The following is a 23,107-nucleotide window of genomic DNA, read 5'->3' as shown; positions in this document are numbered from 1 at the left end:
CTTCATAATTTAGGTCCTCCAATCCCCTAATCAGTTTAGTTGCCCTTCGCTGGACTCTCTCCAGCTCCAACACATCCCTTCTGAGGACTGGCGACCAGAACTGTACAGAATACTCCAGATGTGGTTGAACCAGTGTTTTATAAAGTTGTAGGATTATAGTTTTATCTCTGGAAAACATCCCCTTGCTAATGCATGCAAATATTCTGCCGGCTTTGGCAGCTGCAGCTTGACATTGCAACCTTGCAAGAGTTCGGCTGGACACTGAATTTTCAGAAATCCGCTCTAAATCCGTCCAACAAACTGAACAACCTGGGCTTGACTCTGGATTCAGCCTCAGTTCGGGTGTTTCTTCCAAAGACAAAAATTCTGAAGTTACAGCATGCGATTCGGCTCCTATTATCCAACAGGAGGTTATCTCTCAGGACTTGTATGCAACTGCTGGGCTTGATGGTCTCCACCTTCGAGGCGGTTCAGTTTGCTCAGTTCCATATCAGACCTCTGCAAAAGGAGTTTCTTGCCAAATGGGACAAAAATCCACAGTCCCTAGACAATCTGATCCTGTTGAGCTGGGGTACGAGGGGTCCTTGATATGGTGCCTCTGCCCCCTGGCGCTTCGAAAGGGAAAATCCTTTCTCCCCCCTGTACTGGACGGTGGTTACCACGGATGCCAGCCTGTCCGGGTGGGGAGGTGTCTTGGGCACAGATCCAGCTCAAGGGGTTTGGACTCAGGAGTCCAGTCTGCCAATCAATAGCCTGGAGATTCGGGCGGTCAGGCTTTGCCTGTCTCTATGGACTGATCGTGTGCAGGGGCGCCCGGTAGGGATTCAATCGAACAATGCCACAACTGTGGCATATGTCAATCACCAAGGGGGCACCAAAAGTGCCCTGGCGGCCAGAGAAGTGTCCGGCATTTTAAGGTGGGCAGAACGTTTTGTTCCAGCTTTCTACTGTATACATTCCAGGGGTGGAAAATTGGCAGGCGGACTACCCTAGTCGGCAGGCGCTGGATCCGGGCGAATGGCCTCTACACCTGGAGGTGTTTAGTCAACTGTGTCTCCGGTGGGGGACTCCCGATGTGGACCTTTGGGCCTATCTCAACTGGAAGGTTCAGAGGTTTGTGGCAAGGTCTCGGGATCCTGTGGTGGACGCCTCGGACACTCTAGTGGCACCTTGGGGTCGCTATCCTCTAATTTATGCCTTTCCTCCATTCAACTTCTGCCGAGACATCTGCGCAGAATTGAGGCAGAAAGGATTCCAGTCATTCTGGTGGCCCCAGACTTGCCTCGCTGGTCTTGGTATGCAGGATTAGTAAAACTGGTAGCCGATGCCCCTTGGAGACTCCCTCTCAGAGAAGATCTTTTTTCTCAAGGACCAATCTTCCATCCTGTTTTACGGTCGCTGGCTTTAACGGCCTGGCTTTTGAAAGCCAGGTACTGAGGGACAGGGTTGTCGGATTCGGTCATTCCTACACTGTTGAAAGCTAGAAAATTTACTTCTAGGAAGATTTATCATCGAGTTTGGAGGGTGTACATCACTTGGTGTGAGTTTCAGGGGGTTTCTACAAAGGAGGTGTAGACCAGCGTTTGGCCCTGGGCGCCATCAAGAGCCAGATTTCTGCTTTGGCAATCTTCTTCCAACACCCGTTGGCCACAAATTCCTTGGTTCACACTTTCGTTCAGGGAGTACACCACCTGGTTCCTCCGGTAAGGTCCCCGGTGCCTCTGTGGGACCTCAGTATGGTACTGTCCGTTCTTCAAAAACCGCCTTTTGAAAATATTTGTGAACTTCCTCAGCTTACTTTGTCACAGAAGGTGGCTTTTTTGGTGGCTATTACTTCTGCACGCAGGGTGTCCGAGTTGGTTGCGTTGTCCTGTCGGTCACCTTACCTGGTAACTCACAGGGAGAAAGTGGTGCTACGTCCCTGCCAGTTGTTCCTTCCTAAGGTCATCTTGAGTTTCCACTTAAATGAAGACATTGTGTTACCTTCCTTGTGCCCTAAGCCAAAACATCCTAAAGACATTGCCTTGCATTCCCTGGATGTGGTTCGGGCAATCGGGATGTACCTGGCGGTGCTACGTCAATTCGAAAAAATCGGATTCCTTGTTTGTTCTGACGGATGGCTCTTGTAAGGGGTGGGCCACATGTGCTGCGACCATTTCCAGATAGATCAGGCAGACGGTGGTGTTTTGTAAATTTAATGGGGTTTGGAGCATAGAAATTCCCTCAATGCGCTGAAAACATAGCTGTGCTGAAAAGCGCACTTGCTGATATTAATACTGCCAAGGGACATTAATCCCTTGTACTGAAAAGTACAATGTACAGCTCTTTTGTATAAAGAAATCCTAGCGCGCACGTTGACAAAGAGAGGGACGGGCACACACTGTATCACGGTCGATGTCCATAGGAGCAGTCCTCTGTTGAACAATGGGCTTCGTTTATAGGTCAACAAAAGAACAGAGACGGGAAGTGATAGCCATCAGCCAATCGGTTCCAGATGTACAGTCACATGACATAAGTTACTCACATAGAATCAACCAATGACACACTTGTATACATTCAAATATATAACAGGAAGAGGAAGTATGTGAATAAACAGAACAGTGTGCATGGCTTATTGCCTAACCCTACACAAGGAAACCAGCATGTAGAACCATGAACCCTGCTCCAATCAAACCCGGGCATGGACTTTCTCCATTACTACTGGTGTGAATCCCATCAGCGAACAATGCCTAATAGGACTATACTACTGTTCCCATAGACGTGAGGCTATCTGCAGGGAAATAACCATGTTTCCACTAGGGTGATCAAGCATAGTAGAAAGACATGTGATTGTATCCCTTCACAAAGACAGATGGATATCATAACAATATTGACTCCGCACCACCATACACATAGATCTCTACTAGCAAACAGACCTGCACACAGAGTGTTGACTGGGGGAGGTGTCTATGTAGAGCAAACGAGTCTACACATCTAAGGGAAGGTTTTCACTGCCAGTAGTCTTTCCTTAATGCCAATTTGCCCAAATATGCTCTAAATAGCCTATTGCAAGCCAACCTACAGCAGGAGCCATAATGACAATCTAAATAAAGCACATGCTGAAAAATGTCCACACTAAACCTAATAAAATTTCCATAACAGTGGTGCAGGCCTTTTCCATCAAGGGTCAGGTTCCTCCTTTCCCTGGTAAGGCGCATTCTACGAGGGCTCTTAGTGCCTCCTGGGCCTTCCGCCATCAGACATCAGTGATGCAGGTTTGCAAGGCGGCCACCTGGTCATCTGTTCACACATTCATAACGTTTTACAAGGTGGATGTACTCGCATCTGTGGGTGCTGCTTTTCGCCGCAAAGTTTTGCAGGCTGCTGTTGCAGAGGCTCCTGCCTCCTGAGGGTGTATTTTTCTTTGGTAGGTGAGCTCCAGTTAGTCTTGGTTGAGTTTCTGGTTTACCTGGTTGGCTACGTTTAGCCCTTTTGGGAAATATATTTATTGCTGTGTTTTTTCCCACCCCTCATGTTGACACTGCTTTGGGATGTCCCAAGGGTCAAAGAAGATATGGAGCTGTGTTTGTCAATGAACAAAAGAGAACTGGATTTTTGTCTTACCGTAAAATCCTTTTCTCTGATGTTCATTGACGGACACTCACCTCTGTTGAGTTGGGTTATGTATTCTTCTGACACTGCTTGTTACAAACTGAAGTCCTATAGCAAGAAGTGGGAGTATACCCCCTAGGATGGCCCTATGGGCGTAGTCAATTTTTTTTTCTGCCTAGTGTCCTATTCCTATGGAGAGCAGCATAACCCAAGGGTCAAACAATATATGGAGCTGTGTCCGTCAATGAACATCAGAGAAAAGGATTTTACGCTAAGACAAAAATCCAGTTTGTTTGTTTTTTTTTTTTAAAGAAGCGAAATTTTTTAGAGAGACTTTTACGTCCATCTTAAAAAGCTATATTGTGGATTATATTTACGCAGTTAATTAGCATTGGTTCCACAAGCTTTAAACATCTGCCCCAAAGTGTAATATAGGGTGTGCTAGATTACCAGGAAAAGAGGATGATCGATAAGGCTCTTTTTCTTTAATAATGTTTTCTGTTTTAATACCATGCATATTTCATTGCTTTCATAGCTAAAGTAATCGAGCGAATGTGTCAGTGTAATTAATAAAAAAGACATTCAAACTGACTGAGATGCAATAATACATAATATTCAACTCTAGCATCTTTTTAGATGAATGCTCTTAAGAGTTTGCAAGGTATTAATGTTCTTCCTGCTGCTCTGAAACAGATGGACCTGCACCTCATCCAGCAGTAGTCCTCAGTACAACATCTGTGAGCAGATGATCCAGATTAGAGAAGACCACATGCGCTTCATCTCAGAGTTGGCTCGCTACAGCAATAGTGAAGTAAGTTTTGACAACATACTCCTTTCGCATTAGTACAGCAATAATTTATTAAAGTGATAACATTGCTTTTGATAATAAAACTTGTATTATTTATGTGCTTTTGGCAAGTGTTTTTTTTTCAAGCCTTAAAATTGTTTCAAATTTCTGGATGATAGACAGGCTTTAAGCATTTGTTTGGCACTGTTTCATAGCAAGGCATTGAAAAAAAATATTGATAAAACCTTTCCCAATTATATCAAGTCTATACATGATGTATACAGTATTGAGACAATCTGAGACTGCATTACCAAATTCTTGTGATCAGGGTCATCAGTGTTGCCATTTGTCCATAACCATGCTGTCCAGAATTAGACAGTCTTTTCACCATTTGACTATAAGCATACTGGCATTAGACAGCGGTTAGACTTCTATATGTCCCCTATGCTTTCTTTTAGATGTGACCTTGTATATCTGGCCTCAGGAGAGCATCCCAAAATCCTGCTTTTACCTCAGCAGGGCAGCAGTAGACTTTTCCCTTGGGGCTGATTGTTTGGAGTTTTCTGTAGAGTTACATTGCATATACAAGGACTGTGAAAGAAATGCAAAGTGTTGCTTTATTATTTGTCAGTAATACAAATATATAGGTAATGTTAATAAAGTAAATTTGACTGATAACATGTGAATATTTTATAATTACCTGCACGTATGAATGAAGGACAAATTTACAGCGGGCAGATATGTCCCCAGGTAAACACATATGCAGCAATGACCTCCTGACAGGCACGAATGATCACCCCTGGACACAATTTGGAATCCATGGGCAATCCTCTATCCCTAATCACAGATAACCATTGCATATGCATTTACCTGTGTGTACAGCCACTGACATATCTGACTACTTGTCGTTCACTCATGGAGGCAGAGCAGCAGCTAATTGCAAACATTGTCAATTCTGAATCCAAGAATTTGCTGATTATCACCAATGGAATTCACAGACCAACGCATCTTGGCAAGGTCCTTTGTTAATGCTGTTGTGCTGCAAAGGGACATGTGCATGAGTTTGAAAAGGACCTCATCTCCCTTCCTGTCTCCAAGTAGTTTGTAGAAGCTGCCAAAACAGCATACTGGAAAGTGGTTTGGATGCATCTTGTATAAATGTTTTACATAAAGGTTATATGTAAAAGGACAAGTTAAAAATATTTAAAACCTTATTCGTCAACTGGAAAAAAATCTGAAACATTTATAGACAATTTTTCAGGTTTTTGTTAATTTTTTTTTAAGAAGAATGTTTGCATTAAACCCTTTTTAACATACTGGGTAAATTTCCACTGCTTTCCATTATCCAATATATTTTCTCTTTTTGTTCATTGACGGACACAGCTCCAGAATCTTCTTGACCATTGGGTATGCTGCCCCCTACAGGAGTAGGACACTAGGCAGGAAAATACTTTACCACGCCTATGAGGCAGTCCCAGGGGGTATACTCCCACTTCCTGCTATAGGCACTCAGGGAGGGGACGTGGGATGATGATCAGACTCCCCGAGTTCTTGTCCTTCCCACATGACGTCCCCCCTTATTTATCGGGGTCCTGTCGGGGACCACCCCCCATTTGCCCACATCTAGCTCCCCGCTCCTTCCCCCACCTCCCCCACCATACAGGATTAGCTGTTTTTGGATGTTGAGAGGGTGAAAGGGGGGGTGGGATGCACCGACTGCAAAAAAAAAGTGGTTTTGGGGGGATGGTCCTGGTGGGGGGTCCTGCCAGGGCCCCCCTTCCTGCCTATTCATTTTTGGGGGTCTCGGGAGATGCTTGGAGCTGCCATTTTGTCGTGGATGGCTGCTGTATCGGCCATGTTTATGTAGTCCGGCGGCCATTTTATTGTAGTTTCCTATTGAATATAGCAGCGGCCATGTTTTTGAAGCCTACAGAGCCGTGATTCAGCGGTGGGCCTCTAGTGTTAACTCCTGCAATTCCTCTTTCTCTCTGATCGCCGCACGGTGTGCAGTTGGACGCTCTGCTCGGTACCTGGGTCGGTGGTGGTGAGTTCATGTGGGTGTAAACGGCTCTCCCTTTTCTCTGCCATAGCAGCAACTTGGTGTGCTGGGACTTGTGGTGCCGCTTGCGTGGCGGTGGGGATTTTTTTAGCAGCTTTTGTTCCTTTTTTGCTAAGGTAGTCCCTGGGTTCACTATGGAGTCCCTGGAGCATGTTTCTCCACCTGACCCTCTCTGAGGCTGCGGGGCTCTCTGGGGCCCAGTCTGCTTTGTCTGCTATGACGGCGGTCCTGGAGTCACTAGTGTCCAAGGTAGATATGATCCTGAAAAACAGGACGCGCAAAAAGCACCCCCTGCCTTCACCTGCATCCTCTGTCTCCTCAGATTCGGAGGTTGATTTGGCACCTGCGGACGCGAGTCACCCTACTGGGTCTGCGTCCATGCACCCTGAGTGCTCGGATAGTGAGGATGATTCCTCTTCCACTACAGCTGTGCACAAAAAGGCGCTAGTGGATGCACTGATTGTAGCAGCGCGGGAAACTTTAAAACTGGAGGACGCAGCTGCTGCTGCATCGGAGGAGCCGGTCTGTTTCAGTACCCGCAAATCCTATAAGGCGATTGGTCCGACATCTTTTTCCCATGGCTGGTTCCATCCTTAGACATGTGTTTACCATGAGTTTGGTCTCCCAGAGCTTTTGCGCCGGGATTTGAAGAGGGAACAGATTTCCCTTAACCTCGCAGGGCTGGCGGACCAGTTGGTCTAGGGGGTTGCAGTTCACCTGTGATGCCTCTCTGGATGCGGCTCCTTTAGTCTGCAGGGTATCTGTAACCGCATGATTTGGCTCAAACATTGGTCTGGGGACCAGGCTTTAAAGAAGGTCATGGCTGATCCTCCCTTTTGTAGAAGATCGCCTGTTCGGAGCTTCCATGGATGAGATCATTAAGCATCTTACGGGGGGAAGAGTACTCTCTTGCCACAGGTCACCAGGAGCAAGGAGGCTCGTCGCAAACGGGAGCTTTTCTTCTCGGGTCAAAAGCAGCCCTTTCCTTCCTCAGGATCTCAGGACAAGGGATCAAAATCTATTTGAAGCCCCTTGGGAGGTTCCAAGAGGCCCTGGTCTGCTAAGCCAAAAGCAGGTCCCTTTAGACCTGCAGACAAGCCTACTTCCACCTGTCCTCAACAGTATCTGGGGCGGGAGGACATTGTTGCGCCTTCTGGGGATTGCGGTACTAGGGTACCTGGAAGATCTCCTTCTGCGAGCAGAGTCTCCTACTGCCTTGAAAGACAACCTGAACATCACTGTGCGAACCTTGCAAGAGTTCGGATAGAAACTGAATTTCCAAAAATCTGCTCTGGTTTTGTCCAAGCTGGACTACCTGGGCCTGACCTTGGACTCCGACTCAGCCCGAGGGTTTCTTCCAGGGGAAAAACACTCCAGAAGCTGCAGGATGCGATTCCGCTCCTGTTGTCCAACAGGAGGCCATCTCAGGACTTGTCTGCAAGTGCTGAGTCTGATGGTTTCCACCTTCTAGGCGGTCCCGTTTGCACAGTTCCATACGAGACCTCTGCAAAGGGAGATTCTTTCCAAGTGGGACAAAAATCCATTGTCTCTAGACAATCTGATCCTGTTGAGTCGGGGTACGAGAGGGTCCCGGATTTGGTGGCTTCGCTCTCTGGCAATTCGACAGGGAAAATCCTTTTTTCCCCTGTACTGGACGGTGGTCACCACGTATGCCAGCCTGTCCGGATGGGGAGATGTCTTGGGCACAGATTGTGCTCAGGGTGTTTGGGCTCTGGAGGAGTGCAGACTGCCGATCAATATCCTGCAACTTCTGGGGATCAGGCCTTGCCTAACACATTGGACAGATAGTCTGCAGGGGCGCCCGGTCAGAATTCAATCAGACAATGCCAGGGCCGTGGCATATGTCAACCACCAAGGGTGCACAAAAATTGTCCTTGCGGCCCGGGAAGTTGCTCACATTCTAAGGTGGGCAGAACACTTAGTTTCAGCCCTCTCTGCTGTGCATATCCCAGGGGTGGAAAATTGGCAGGCGGACTACCTGGCAGGCATTGGACTAGGGGGAATGGTCACTTCACCTGGAGGCTTTTGATCAATTGTGTCTCCGGTGGGGAACTCCCGAAGTGTATTTGTTGGCCTCTTGTCTCAACAGGAAGGTACAGAGGTTTCTAGCAAGGTCTCGGAATCCTCTGGCCTGGATGCCACAGATGCTCTGGTGGCCCCTTGGGGCCAGTATTGTTTGATATACGCTTTTCACCCTCTAAAACTTCTGCCAAGACTTCTGCAAAGAATCGAGGAAGAAGGGATTCCGGTCATTTTAGTGGACCCAGACTGGCCTCACCGGTCTTGGTACTCCGATCTGGTATGGTTGGTCGCTGACATTCCTTGAAGATTCTCTCTCAGAGAAGATCTTCTGGCTCAAGGGACGAACTTCCATCCTGCTTTACAGTTGCTTTGACGGCATGGCTATTGAAAGCCAGGTGCTGAGGGATAGAGGGGGTGTCGGAATTGGTGATTCCCACGCTGAAAGCTAGAAAGTGTACTTCTAGGAAGATTTATTATCATGTCTGGAAAGACGTGTGAGGCTCGAGGGGGTCTCTCCCTGTTCCTTTTCATGGCTAGAATCTTGGCGCTCCTTCAAAATGGAATAGATCAACGCTTGGCCTTGGGAACAATCAAGGGCCAAGTTTCGGCCTTGGCAATTTTCTTTCAACGGCCGTTGGCTATGCACTCCTTGATTCATACTTTTTATTTAGAGGGTTCGCCACCTGGCTCCCCCGTTGGGGTCTCTGTTGCCTCCGTGGGACCTCAATTTGGTGCTGTCGGTTCTTCAGGAACCACCTTTTGAAAATATTTGTGAGATTCCTCTGCTCACTTTGACACAGAAGGTAGCTTTCTTGGTGGCTATTACTTCTGCATGTAGGGTGTCGGGAGTTGGTTGTGTTGTCTTGTTGTTCACCTTATCTGGTGGTACACAGAGACAAAGTGGTGCTTCATCCCTATCAATCGTTCCTTCATAAGGTCGTTTCTGGTTTCCATCTAAATGAAGACATTGTGTTGCCTTCCTTGTGTCCTAAGCCTAAACACCCTAAGGAGGTTTCCTTAGATTCCTTGGATGTGGTTCGGGCAATCAGGGTGTCTGGCGGTGACTGAGTAGTTTAGAAAGTCAGACTCTCTATTTGTCCTTGCGAATGGACCTCTTAAAGGGCTGGCTGCGTCTGCTGCGACCATTTCCAGATGGATCAGGCAGACAGTGTTGCAGGCCTATTGCATGAAGACTCAGGATCCTTCTTTCACTGTTAAGGCGCATTCTACAAGGGCGCTTAATGCCTCTTGGGCCTTTCGTTATCAGGCGTCCATGGTGCAGGTTTGCAAGGCGTCCACCTGGTTGTCTGTGCACATTTTCACAAAATATTACAAAGTGGATGTGTTGCCACATGGAGACGCTGCCTTTGGCCGCAAGGTTTTGCAGGATGCTGTTTGAGAGGAGTAGTCATCTCTGAGAATTGGATTTTTGTCTTACTATAAAATCCTTTTCTCGAATGTTCACTTACGGACACAGCATCCACCCCTGTACTGAGTTGGGTTATGTTTCTGCTGACGCTGCTTGCAACAAAACTGAATGTCTATAGCAGGAAGTGGGAGTATACCCCATGAGACTGCCCCATAGGCGTGGTAACGATTTTTCCTACCTAGTGTCCTATTCCTGTAGTAGGCAGCATAACCCAATGGTCAAGAAGCTTCTGGTGCTGTGTCCGTCAATGAACATCAGAGAAAAGGATTTTACGGTAAGACAAAAAACACATTTTTCCTTAACACCTGTTCTCAAACATTTATTACCCTCTGCTGCTGGCTCCAGGTCCTCAGCACTGCTTCACTCAAACTTCCAGATGGTAGAGCATGCTCCTTGCACATTTCATATACCCGTAAAAGGACAGTGTAGGCTCCAACCTCTGTAAATCAGCAGCTCGAGGGAGAATCAGGGGTGTGGTTTGGAGACGATGGGTTAATTTGGTTGTAAGGAGACTTATCCATGTAGCCAGACGGGAGCACACATGCAAAGGTGACTCCATAAGTCTCTGTAGGGAGACGGTCACCCCCAAAACCGGAACCCGTAAGCTGGTAGTTTTCACAGGAGGATTTGGAAGCAAGCACATTGTTCATATTAGATAAGATATGCAAAGAAGTAAAGTGCTGAGGTCTACAGCACTGTTTTCATTTTATTAGGGTTTACTATCATTTTAATTGTTTTTATGCTGTAGAAAAACACAGTGAAGCCTTCTTAAAACAGGTATTCACATGTCTCATTCCACCACATATCACAAGGAGTAGAGGCATAGTCCTCATTTCGAACATCAATTTCCATAATCCAGGGACTGGCAAACAACGGCCCGCAGGCCACAGCTGACCCTCTACAAGATTTTACCTGGCACAAAGCTATAATAAATGGTGAATCCATAATGTACACAGATTGAGGATTAGGGTTGCCTATGGCCTTTGTTTTACTTCCCCCCAACTTGCACCTGAACTCTGTAAGGGGGATTCCTCTAGGAACAATGGTAGGGACCTTAATGTTGGAGAATCTAAGGGGGACCCTGTTGTAAGGGATGGACTCCGATTTGGTACTTTTCTGCCTGCCAGTAACTTTAAAGTATACAATGTGGCCTTCATACTGCACAATTTAGAGATCTCTGCTCTAATTAGTGTGTTTTCATACACTGCACTAAGTATGGCCAAAAATCTAAAAACAGCTGTATACAGTTTGGTATAAATGGCTCATTAAAATTGGGCTATATTTGCACCATACACCAGCAGTTCAGGATGTGCATCTGGCTAATGGGGCACAAAGGAACAGTTTGCAGGGCCCCACCCACTTTTTAAAGCTTTACTGAGCTACGCACTGATTAGAGTTGAGATGTAGATTCCTTTTAGTCTTTCCTCACCATAACATGTATGGTTATACTGTCTATGCTGTACAAAAAGAGTAATCTTCCATTCTACCCATTTCTTCAGGTAGTGACCGGATCTGGTCGTCAGGAAGCACAAAAGACAGATGCTGAATACCGGAAACTCTTTGACCTGGCCTTGCAAGGACTTCAGCTCTTATCTCAGTGGAGTGCTCATGTAATGGAAGTGGTATGTCCACAAACACAAGCAAAGCATACATTCTGGGAGCTGTGCATCTATATACATATGCTTAGACTTTTCATACATGACCTGATATTTGCAACCAATACAACCACTCTTTGTAGCAGTTGGGCCTTGTAGGTGTTTACGCCCTAGTGTTACCAAAGAATTAGGGGTAGCTCACTCTGTTCTGACATGCGCTCGAGAGCACAAGTTGCATTGTTCCCCATAAGAGCTGTCTTAACTGGTCTGACTTGTGTTGGCCTGACTGAAAAAGTTTCCTGCACTACTTTTGTCCAACTTGAGCACAATTTCAGCCCATTGATTTGAATGCAAGTTGCATCCAAGTCGGATCATCATTTTAACTGATCCAACTTGTGGCATGCGACTTGTGATCTGAGGATCTTAAAGGGGCACCACACGCCAAAATTAAAAAAAAAAAAAAAAAAAAAACACGGCATGGGGTTCCCCCTCCCCAAGACGGTCTGGTATGGATTTTGAGGAAAAACTCTACACTCAAAAAAATAAAAACTGCGTAGGGTCGCCCCCCAAAATCCATGACCCTTATCCGAGCATGCAGCCTGGCAGGTCAGAAAAGGTTAGAGGGAAGGGGGGAGACAAGCAAGCGCCTTGTCCCCATGTTGATGGGGGCAAGGGGCCTCTTTCTGACAACCCTGGGCTTTGGTTGTAGGGGTCTGCGGGCAGGGGCCTTATCAGAATCTGGAAGCCCCCTTTAAGAAAGGGGCCCCAGGATCCCGTCTACACCACCCCCCCCAATGTGTATGACTATAGTGTACATTGTACACCTTCCCATTCATCCGAAAAAAGGTAGTGGGGTATTACAAAAAACAAGAGACGGTTTTTGACGAGTCCTATATTAAAAATGGAGAATGTCCCCTTCGTAGCTCCAACGTGTCTTTTTCTGATTCCGCCACCAATGTCTTCTCCCTCCACCGCCAACCCGTTAAAAAGAAAAAAACGGTCGTCCTCTGACGCTCGCTCTCTTAATTGTCAGCTCCAGTGTCCGCTAGTTCTTGTATAGCCGTGGGGCATGGCCATCCCATGATGAGTAGGTGCGCAGGCTTCCTGGCCTGCTCCTTAACAACCAGTTCAATGCAGTAAGTTACCACATGAGAAAATGCCATCTGTGCCTCTCCCAGGGATGATTGCGGGTGGCCGGCGGACATTGGTTGATTGATATCCCCGCTAGCCAATCACACCGCCATCTAGTGGCTATTGAACGAAACGACGTACAGGTACGTCGATTCCCATAATAGAGCCACACTACCGCAATAAAAACGCGGCAGACGGTCGGCAAGTGGTTAAAATTAGCACCATTGAAAACCATGAGATTTCCCTTGTGCGGTTCTGTACTGCTCAAGCCCCATCAGAAGGGGCACTAGTGTCAACCAGGCCTTACAGTAACTGAAAGACTGAATGTTTGTTTTTTAAATTTTTTTTTATTAACCACTTCCGGACTGCCCACCGTGTATTTACGTTGCTACCTTGACGTTAAATACCGGAGTTATGGCAGCAGATAGCTGCCATAACCCAGTATTTTTTTACACCGCAGGTGGTCCGCTTTAACATAAAAGTGGTCCCAGTGGTGGATTCGCTTCGCCACAGGATCACTTTTATGGGCCGCGTGAGAGGTGCCCACCCCCCTCCTGCCGCTTCCCGGTTGTTTTCCCCTCTAACTGGAGCCGTCGGTGGTGGGGAAAAATATCTGTTACCCTGTGCTGGTGGGCAGGAAGCCGAGTGAGGGCAAGATGGCCCCCACTCGACTCTGTGCCCTTGGAGGACCGGAGCGACGTCAAATGTCCTTTCCGCCCTCCAGTCTTAAAGGGCTGGCCTGCAAGTTAAATGCCTCGCAAGGTCGCATACGTTACTCTTGGCTGACAGCCCCCCCATTTCGATAGCTAGAGGTTCTGCCTGAAGCGGTGCCCATCTGGTTCCTGGTATGGTGAGTAGCTGTCTCCCCCCTGGAGGGTTTTGGGGTGGACGCGGGCCTCTCCATGGGACGGTCAGACCCCCTGATTCCCCTCTTTCCCGTTAGGCACCCCCCTCATCTGTCTCCCCATCCTACCCCCCCCCCCCCCTCCACTACTCCACTAATGGTGGGGCTGTGTGGTTTGTCAGGTACACCTCCCGGGGTGGGGGCAGGTCGCTGTGATGGGGATTGGGGGGGCTCAGCTGCCGGCAACTGGACGATTGACTGTGCAGAAGGGGGGGGTTTGTACCTGGTGGGCGATCCAACCAGGGCCCCTCGTCCTGCCTGTGCCTGTCCTGAGGCCTAGGGATCCCTCCTGGAGCCTAGTGGTGCCGTGTGCGGCCGCCATTTTCTTGTGGCCTTTGTGCTGTAATGCACGCCCGCTTGCCATAGAAAACAGCGGCAGCCATGACGTTGGAGACCTATGGGCGGCGATTTTGGCGGTGGGAACCCCTTCTCATCCCCTGGTGCTGACTCTTGGATTTTTTCTTTTCCTGATCGCCGTACGTGCGGCGCAGATTCTCCTGGTTGCTGCGGTGCCTGGTTTCTGCAGAGTGGTGAGTCTGGTGGGGTCCTCTCCTTCTCTGCTGAGGATTGATTGGGGCTCTGTGACTGGCAACCAGGTGTGATGCCAGAGCGGTGGGGGTGTCCCTTAGTAGTGTGTTACACTTTTTTGTGGGGTCCCCCTGGTCACTCATGGAGTTTTTTTTTTGAGCACATCTCCCCACCTTATCTCCTCTGAGGCTGCGGGGCCCTCCGGGTCCCAACCATCCATCGACATACTGACGGCGGTCCTGAAGTCGTTTGTGTCTCGGGTGAAGTTGGCTTTTGGGAGATGGGCTAGCAAACAAGCACCCCCGCCTTCCCCTGCCTCATCTGTCCCCTCAGATCCTGAATCTGATTCAGCCACTGCAGATTGTGGGTCACCCTGCATGTGTCTGCGAACACGCGCCTTGAATCCTCAGATAGCAGGATTTCTCTACTTCTGCAACTGTGCATGAAGAGGCGTTGGGGGACGCACTGATTGTATCTGTGCCTGAGACCTTAAAGATGGGGGACGCAGCTGTGACGGAGGTGCAGGTCCCCTTTGGCACTCACAAGCCATCCAGAGCGGCAAAGGTGTAATCTTTCCCTCCTATTTTGAGAGAATTGTTAGAGTGGGGATGACCAAAGCGTCCTCTTGGGGTCCTTAAGCACTTTTCTAGGCAATACCCCCATCAGGAGTCCTTCCTAAGAAGTGGACTGTTCCACCGGTGGTGGACCCTCCGGTTTCCAGATTTAACAAGGCAACAATGATTCCGGTTGAAGAGTCCCTGGCCTTTAAGAACCCGGATGACAGGAAGACTGTGGCTGTGGCGGAATCTTCAGAAGTCTGCCTTGGTTCCTTCCACAAAACTAGACTATCTGGGTCTGACTCTGGACTCGGCCAGAGTACTCCTTCCTCTGGACAAACTCCAGAAACTGCAATTTGCCTCCTGCTGTCCAGCAGATGGTCATTCTCTTGGACTTACATGTGAGTGCTGAGCCTGATTGTGTCTACCTTCTGAGGTGGTCCCGTTTGCACAGTTCCATACGAGGTCCCTGCAAGGGAGAATCTGATTAAATGGGACAACAAAGTACAGCTGAGCCAGGGTGCAAAAGGGTCCCTGATCTGGTGGCTTCTTTTCCTGGCAGGGCAAATCCTTCCTCCCCATGTATTGGATGGTGGTCACCACGGATGGCAGCCTTTCGGGGTGGGGAGGCGTTCTCGACAAATTCTGTTCAGGGGTTCTGAACCCTGAAGAGTCCAGACTACCGATCAATATCCTGGAGCTCTGAGCGACCAGACTGTGCCTGGAACATTGGACAGTTCGTCTTCAGGGATGTCCAGTGCGCATTCAATCAGACAATGCCACAGCTGTGGCTTATGTCAATCGCCAAGGAGGCACAAGAAGTGTATTGGCGGCTCTTGAGGTAGCCAGCATTCTCAGGTGGGCAAAACGTTTGTTCCAGCCCTTTCTGCCGTAGACATTCCTGGAGTGGAAAACTGGCAGGCGGATTACCTCAGTCGGCAGGTGTTGAACCAGGGGGAATGGTCTCTTCGTCCAGAGGTGTTTCATCAATTGTGTCTCGGTGGGGCAACCCCGAGTTGGATCTGTTGACATCTTGGCTCAACAGAAAGGTGCAGAGGTTAGTGGCATGGTCATGGAATCATCTGGCGGACGCCACAGACGCGCTGGTGGCCCCGTGGGGTCAGTATTGTCTGATTTACGCCTTCCCTCCTCTCAAGCTTCTGCCAAGACTTCTAAGCAGGATCGAGGCAGAAGGGATTCCAGTCTTCTTGGTGGCCCTGGACTGGCCTCGCCAGGCTTGGTATGCTGATCTGGTGCGGCTGGTCGCCAACGTTCCTTGGAAGCTTCCTCTCAGGGAGGATCTGCTTGTCCCAAGGGTCAATCTTCCATCCTGCTTCAGTCCCTGGCTTTGATGGCTTGGCTGTTTAAAGCCAGGAACTGAAGGATAGGGCTTGGTCTGAATTGATGATTCCAATGCTGTTAAAAGCTAGGAAATCTACTTCTAGGAAGATCTACCATCGTACGTGGAAGACATACATCGCGTGGTGTGAGTCCCTTTGGGGTTTATCCTCGCTCCTTCTCGGTGGCTCAGGTCTTGACTTTCCTTCATGGAGGGGGGGGGGGGGGTTGAACAGAAATTGGCCTGGAGTATTATCAAGGGCCAGGTGTTGGCTTTGGCAGTCTTCTCTCAAAGACCCTCGGGCACACACTCCCTGGTGCGTACCTTTCTTCAGGGTGTTCCCCATTTGGTTCCTCAAGTGTGGTCTCTGTTGCTGCCTTGGGACCTCAATTTGGTGCTTTCGGTCCTCCAGAAGTTTACCTTTCAGATTCTTTGGGAAATTCCCTTGTTTACAATGTCTCAAAAGGTGGAAATGAAATGACATTGTGGTGACTGGCGGCATTATCCTGTCATTCACCTTACTTGGTGGTTCAGAGATAAGGTGGTTCTAAGACCCTGTCCGTCGTTCCTTCCAAAGGTTGTCTCTGATTTCCATTTAAATGAAGACATTGTGTTGCTTTCCCCGTGTCCAAGGCCAAAACATCCTAAGGAAATTTCCTTGCATGCCTTGGATGTGGCTTGGGCAAGTATTGTGTACCTAGTAGCTATGGAGTCTTTTAGGAAGTTAGACTCACTATTTGTGCTTACGGATTGGTCTCGGATGGGGTTGTCCGCTTCCTCTGCGACCATTCCCAGGTGGATCACACAGATGGCGATTGGGGCCTATTCCATCAGGGGCTAGGTTCCTCCTTTCCCAATCAAGGCGCACTCTACTTGGGTGCTTAGTGCCTTCTGAGCCTTCTGTCTTCAGATGGCCATCTCGACGTCGGTGCGCAATTTCACAAAGTTCTGTAAAGTGGATGTGTTGGTATCTGCGAATGCCTCTTTTGGCCGCAAGGTTTTTCAGGCTGCTGTTTAGAGGACTTGGTCCTCTTTAAAGGGGGAAATTTTTTTCAGGTGGGCTCCAGTTGTTTTGGTTGAGCCCCTGTTGCCTGGTTGGCTACTGTTTTTAGCTATGGGAATTTTTTGCTGTTCCCACCCCTCATGTTTAACACTGCTTTGAGATGTTCCAATGGTTAATAATATCAGGAGCTGTATCCGTCATTGAATGAAAGAGAAAATGGCATTTTTGACTTAGCGTAAAATCCATTTCTCTGATGATCATTGACGGACACAGCACCTACCCCTCTGGAGTTGTATTTTCTCTGACACTGCTTGTAACAAATCTGAGTACCTATAGCAGAGAGAGGGCATATACCCCCTAGGACTGCCCATAGGCAAAGCCAGTCTTTTTTTCTGCCTAGTGTCCTACTCATGTAGGGGGCAGTATAACACAATGGTTAAGACTATCAGGAGCTGTGTCCCTTTTTTTTTTTTTTTTTTTTTAAATGTGAGATCTGACCCCAGATCGCACATTAGAGTCCCTGTCCTTGCTTATTGCTATTACAAGGGATGTTTACATTCCTTGTAATAGGAATAAAAGTGATCTAAACTGGTAACCTGTAGAGATTTTTAAAGCGCCCCCTTTGGAGTTTTTTAGGTACCAGTTTACTACATCTTTCACATTATATTATACATGATTTATATAGCGCCAACAGTTTGCGCAGCGCTTTACAATGTGAGGGAAGACAATACAGTTCAAAACAGGAGGAACTAGAGGGCCCTGCTCGTTAGAGCTTACAATCTAGAAGATTAGAACATTATAGAAAAAAATTGGGTAACTTATTTTTTCTTATTTTTTAATTCAAAAAAGTGTATTTTTTCCAAAATTGCGTTTGTAAGACACGTTTTTAAACATACTTTAATTTATCAATGCTTAGCTCTGAATTTTATTTTGTTCTAGTATTCCTGGAAGCTGGTGCACCCAACTGACAAATATTCTAACAAAGATTGTCCAGACAATGCTGAAGAGTATGAACGAGCAACACGCTACAATTACACCAGCGAGGAGAAGTTTGCTTTGGTGGAAGTATGTGATAAGTTGGTCTTTCTTACCCCTTATGTAATGATTTGTAACATCCATTTGAAAGAAAGTAGCAATGTTTAAATGTAGCAGTTTTCAGGCAGGTTTCAATGGATTTCAACAGATGAATGCCGGTTTATATCTGACTACACCTGAGTCTGTCTAGGTCGGGGAATAAAAAAAAAAAAGGCTTTTCTTTATGTTCACACCTAAATGTAATGGCTCAGAGATATAAGGGGATGCATGCTAATTTACATATGCCTGCCCATAGATCTAACAGGGGTACTTTCAGCTCAGTGAGAGGAAAACATTGAACAGACAAGAATGTCATGCCTTCTGGTCTCATTCAGCAGGGTCACCTGCTCTGCTGCTTAGCAGATAATGGAAACCGCTTGTCTGACGGGGTGAATTGAAGAAGAAAAAAAGGATACCATGTTGATATTCTAGATCACATTGTCATTGGATTACATGTTCGTTAAATGTTAAAAAATATTAAAAGGCGATAATATCCGCGCTATGGAGAAATAATAATTTAAATAATTTAAACGATTGAAAAGGCTGGTGCCTACCCCTAAAATATAGACTGTAAAGTCAATATTAAAAATGTAAAAAGGAGATGAGGTAATTGGCGCTGCCTAAAAAATATATATATAATATATGGAGGACAAATTGCGTGTGTTTATTGCACTATTTTTCTTTGCACTTTAAATGTTTATATAAGATATATGTATATTTATTTATTTTTTTGATTGTATTGATTGATCTATTGCACTTTACACCCATACATATTTTAGTCTGAGAACACCTATATATTAGGTATTGGTTTTAATTTAATTTGTCCTCCATATATTATATATATATATTTTTTAGGCAGCGCCAATTACCTCCTCTCCTTTTTACATTTTTAATATTGACTTTACATCTGTTTAATATCTGTTTAAGCCTGCATAAACAGATTCATTTATGATCAGCCCTAAATATAGAGGCACATACTGTGTCTGCAGACAAGGACTGAGAACGTCCGGGAATGCAACAGGAATCCCTCTGTGTGCATTCTGTTAAAGTGTAAATATTTAGCAGCACACCACGGATCTTCAAGTTAAGTCCAAACCATTTTTTTTATTAAACGATGATCACATCACAAGTAAAAAGAGTGCAATGCTTCAGAGCCCTGCATGACCCCTTCCTCAGACATGTGATTCTGTTTGGAAGCCCTTAAATGGAGATGGGCAGAGCTTGGCTAAACTGATGTAGAGGGTTGTCTTCCTCCAGTGGTTGTATTTGTTTTATTATTTTTAATGTTCCTGTTCCTAATCTGCAGAGATGTCTCTCTATGTTGCATTGCTGATCAGTACAGATTGTTTGAATTTAAACATAGCAATGCTTTTCACTAGCCAGTCCCTGTAGTGGCTGCTTTCAAACTGCAAAAAATGAAAAACAGAGCTTAAAGGTATTCTATAACTGCTTGGTCTTCTGGAATATATCAAGAGAGAGTGGGTAATAAAATCACTGTTAAGTGTGTGAAATAAGCTCTATTTTGGACTTGTATCAAAACTACTACTTGTATCTGTCTATTGCCTGTTTTGCCACTTTATGGTCAGTATCTTTATGCCCAGCAGTTCAAACTTGTAGTAGCTTTCACTAGTCTGTCTTGGTCAAATGGTTAACAAAATGAAAAATTATATATTTAAATTTCTCTCATACATGTAACCTGGAGGATTTGATCCCTTTTTGTTATCCATTTTAGGTGGTTGCCATGATTAAAGGTTTACAAGTTCTCATGGGTCGTATGGAAAGTGTGTTTAACCATGCGATTCGTCACACAATATATGCAGCTCTGCAAGACTTTGCACAGGTCACCCTTCGTGAGCCATTAAGACAAGCCATCAAAAAGAAGAAAAATGTTATCCAAAGGTTAAACTGATGAGCATGTTTATATGTAAAGTAAAGTGCATATTGGAGGCATTTAAGTGTCTGAAACACCTGTGTACTTTTTTTTGTTTGTTTTTTTTTTTTTTTTATAAAAGAAGAGAATGGTCTAGCACTTGCAATTGTGTACACCTCCCTAAATTTTGTAAAGACAAGAGAACGGTCGCCCAGGTGGGACTTTATATGAGGTTGCCACAATAGTCATAAAGAGTCAGACTAAATTTATTAGTAGAGTAAAAGCATACAATGCATGTTTTTTTTTTTTTTATGGGAAAATATTTACGTATAGTTGTCTGCTGTTTTAAATATCTAAAACTATTTTACAGTGTGGCCTTGGTTGATTTAAACTACCGTCAACAGATTTTGCAGAAACCGTTACCATTTTTGTTTGTTGTCTAATAATTTTGTTTGCATGTTTTTGGGAATGCTGCAAATTTGTGCTGGCCCACTGTCAAATAAAACTAATAAAGTCTACTTATCTTTGTTCTAGTGTGCTTCAGGCAATCAGAAAAACCATCTGTGACTGGGGTACAGGATGTGAACCATTTAATGACCCTGCTCTTAGAGGGGAAAAAGACCCTAAGACGGGGTTTGACATCAAAGTTCCAAGACGTGCAGTAGGACCATCCAGCACTCAGGTACTTCATTTTTTTTTTTTTTTGTGATTAGGAATGGTAGGTAAAATGCTTCCTTCTGCATTAGGTAATTGTTTAACAACTTGCGGGCCACCTAACTGTAAACGTGTATTTTACATTTAAGTACCTGGGTTATGGCTACAGCTAGATGTCATAACCCTGTATCTTCTTTTTTTTTCCTTAGGCGTCCGGCTTTCCGATAATCGATCGCAGCGGCAGATTGGCCGCAAGGTCATTTTTACAAGCGGCGGGAGAGGTGCACCGGGCTAACGTTGCAGAATGCAGAACCTGGGACCCATCCAGGATCGGCTGTGTTTTTTCATAGAGATGAGTGATGGCTAGATGACCATCTCTTATCTGTCCTTGGAGGACCCAAGCGAGTCAACGTCCCTTCCTGTTCTCGAGCCATGTGAACATGATTTTTTTTTTTTTTTTCCTTAAAGCAAAAAATACTTTTTCTTTTTAAATCTTTTGCTTTTTAGGGTAAAGGAGAGATTTTAGACCCCAGATGAGACCTCTCCATACAGAGGACCTGTTATGCTGTATTGTTATCGCAAGAAATGTTAACAATCCTTGTGATAGCAATAAAAGTGATAAAAAATTTTTTTTTTTTTTAAAAGATAGTGTAAAAATTAAAGAAAATTTTTTTTTTTAAAGCGCCCCCGCGTGCTCGCGTGCAGTACTGAACACATACGTTGGTCATGCCCACATATGTAAGCGGTGTTTGCATATGAGGTATCGCCATGAATGTCTGAGCGAGAACAATAATAGCACTAGACCACCTCTAACTCTAAATTGGTAACCTGTAGAAATTTTTAAAGAATTGCCTATGGAGATTTTTTTGTACCGTCGTTTGGTGGCATTGCGCGAGCGCGTGCAATTTTAAAGCATGACATGTTTGGTATCTATTTAATAGGCGTAATATCATCCTTCATATTTTATACAAACAAATTGGGGTTTATCTTAGGTTTTTTTTTTTTGTTCTTTTTTTTCCCCAAAGAAATTGCGTTTAAAAAAACACTGTGCAAAAACTGCGTGACATAAAAAATTTCAACAGCCGCCATTTTATTCTCTAGGGTCTCTGCTAAAAATAAAAAAATCTATAATGTTTGGAGGTAATTGTCTAGCAAAAAATACAGATTTTAACTTGTAAGCAACAAATGTCAGAAAAAGGGCCTGGTCAGCAAGTAGTTAAAAGAAACCTGTCACTGACAATATGATGAAAAACTGCATAAGCAGAGGTTACAATCAGTGAACACTGTACGTTACAAAGATTACTTGATCCTGAAATATAGGAATCTATACATCTTGGTTAGGAAATCTTCCATCTCATTGAAAGACCAATAGGAATGTGGAAGAAACAAGTCTGAGGTCGAATTATACAGGAACAGTTGGAATTTCCATAAGCTTTGTCTACCTCGGTTTCTCAGTTTTCTGATTGCTTTGACATGCACTGAAGATGACCTCTGCTAATGCATTTTATCCATCTCCTCAGTTTGGGTTACCAGGTTACAGAAAATAATAATTGGTTAAGTATGGTTAAAACATAATTTCTCCTTCTGGTCTCAGGGACAGCTTACAACTTTGCTAGCAGTACAGGAGTGTTAGTAACAGGGAAGGAAATGTCAATGAAAGTTGTTTTTTGCTTATGACAGTCAGACAGTTTTTTACTTTACTGCACTTTATGCAACAATAAAAGACCGTTCCTCCCTCCTTTACAGTAATATGTGACTTGATTGAAAAAAAATACTGTATTTTCCGGCGTATAAGACGATTGGGCGTATAAGACGACCCCCCTATTACATGATCTACCGGTAATACTTATACTTAGGTTACCTTGGAGATATTATACTCGGCGTATAAGACGACCCCCCATTTTTGGGGGATTTTTTTGAGGTTCAAAAGTAGTCTTATACGCCAGAAAATACAGTACACTAGTTGTAGACAGCCAAAACCTCTGCTAGGAGTACAGCACTATTAGTATCATGGGACTTGTTGTCAATTGGACTTTGGGACAAAACGTCTGCTTACTTTACTACAAGTGCAGAAGTGTTAGGTTAGCTATACTGTACATGCAAAGTCCTCTGAGCTGAATAAGGGAAATTCATAGATTCCCCCATCCACACTAAACAGCGTAGGAGGATGAATCACCCGCTAATGGGCGTTGTAGTCTGACAGTCACTGTTCAGTTTCCTTTTTCCCCCCAGCCCCTTCAATTTTTCAATAGAAGTTTATCAATCTGGGTGGTGTCACACAGACATTTGGGCACAATTGGAGCCATATATGACCAGTTTAAAACATTTGTCACCTCTAAAATTGTTATAGTGTATATGTTTTTAATAGGGTATGGTTTTGGCACACACAAAAGCCCCTTGTTTTTCTGTATGTGTTTTTAAAGTACAATTACCCAATAACCCTGCCAGTCCCTTTTACTTTTCCAAACTGAGCACGTTGGGCATGGAAGAAGATCCATGCAAGTGTGGTCAGTTTGTGTCTCTTTCCATAAAAGAGATGCAAG

At 45.4% G+C, this 23,107-nt stretch overlaps 1 protein-coding gene across 2 annotated transcripts in view; it reads left to right on the top strand.

The window, feature by feature from the left end:
• CYFIP1 (cytoplasmic FMR1 interacting protein 1) overlaps positions 1-23,107 on the top strand; it is a 235,650-nt gene that overhangs the window by 96,473 nt on the left and 116,070 nt on the right. For both annotated transcript variants that reach the window (XM_082244824.1, XM_082244823.1), the window contains exons 11-15: positions 4,285-4,402; positions 11,409-11,531; positions 17,906-18,031; positions 19,773-19,939; positions 20,445-20,592. In XM_082244824.1, the coding sequence (XP_082100950.1) occupies positions 4,285-4,402; positions 11,409-11,531; positions 17,906-18,031; positions 19,773-19,939; positions 20,445-20,592 (682 nt within the window). The remainder of the gene's footprint in view (positions 1-4,284; positions 4,403-11,408; positions 11,532-17,905; positions 18,032-19,772; positions 19,940-20,444; positions 20,593-23,107) is intronic.

This window comes from Pelophylax lessonae (assembly GCF_965119305.1).
Source record: "Pelophylax lessonae genome assembly, chromosome: 2".
NCBI classification, from domain to species: domain Eukaryota; kingdom Metazoa; phylum Chordata; class Amphibia; order Anura; family Ranidae; genus Pelophylax; species Pelophylax lessonae.
Note: the sequence above shows the minus strand (reverse complement) of the source record. Positions and strands in the feature narration are given on the sequence as shown.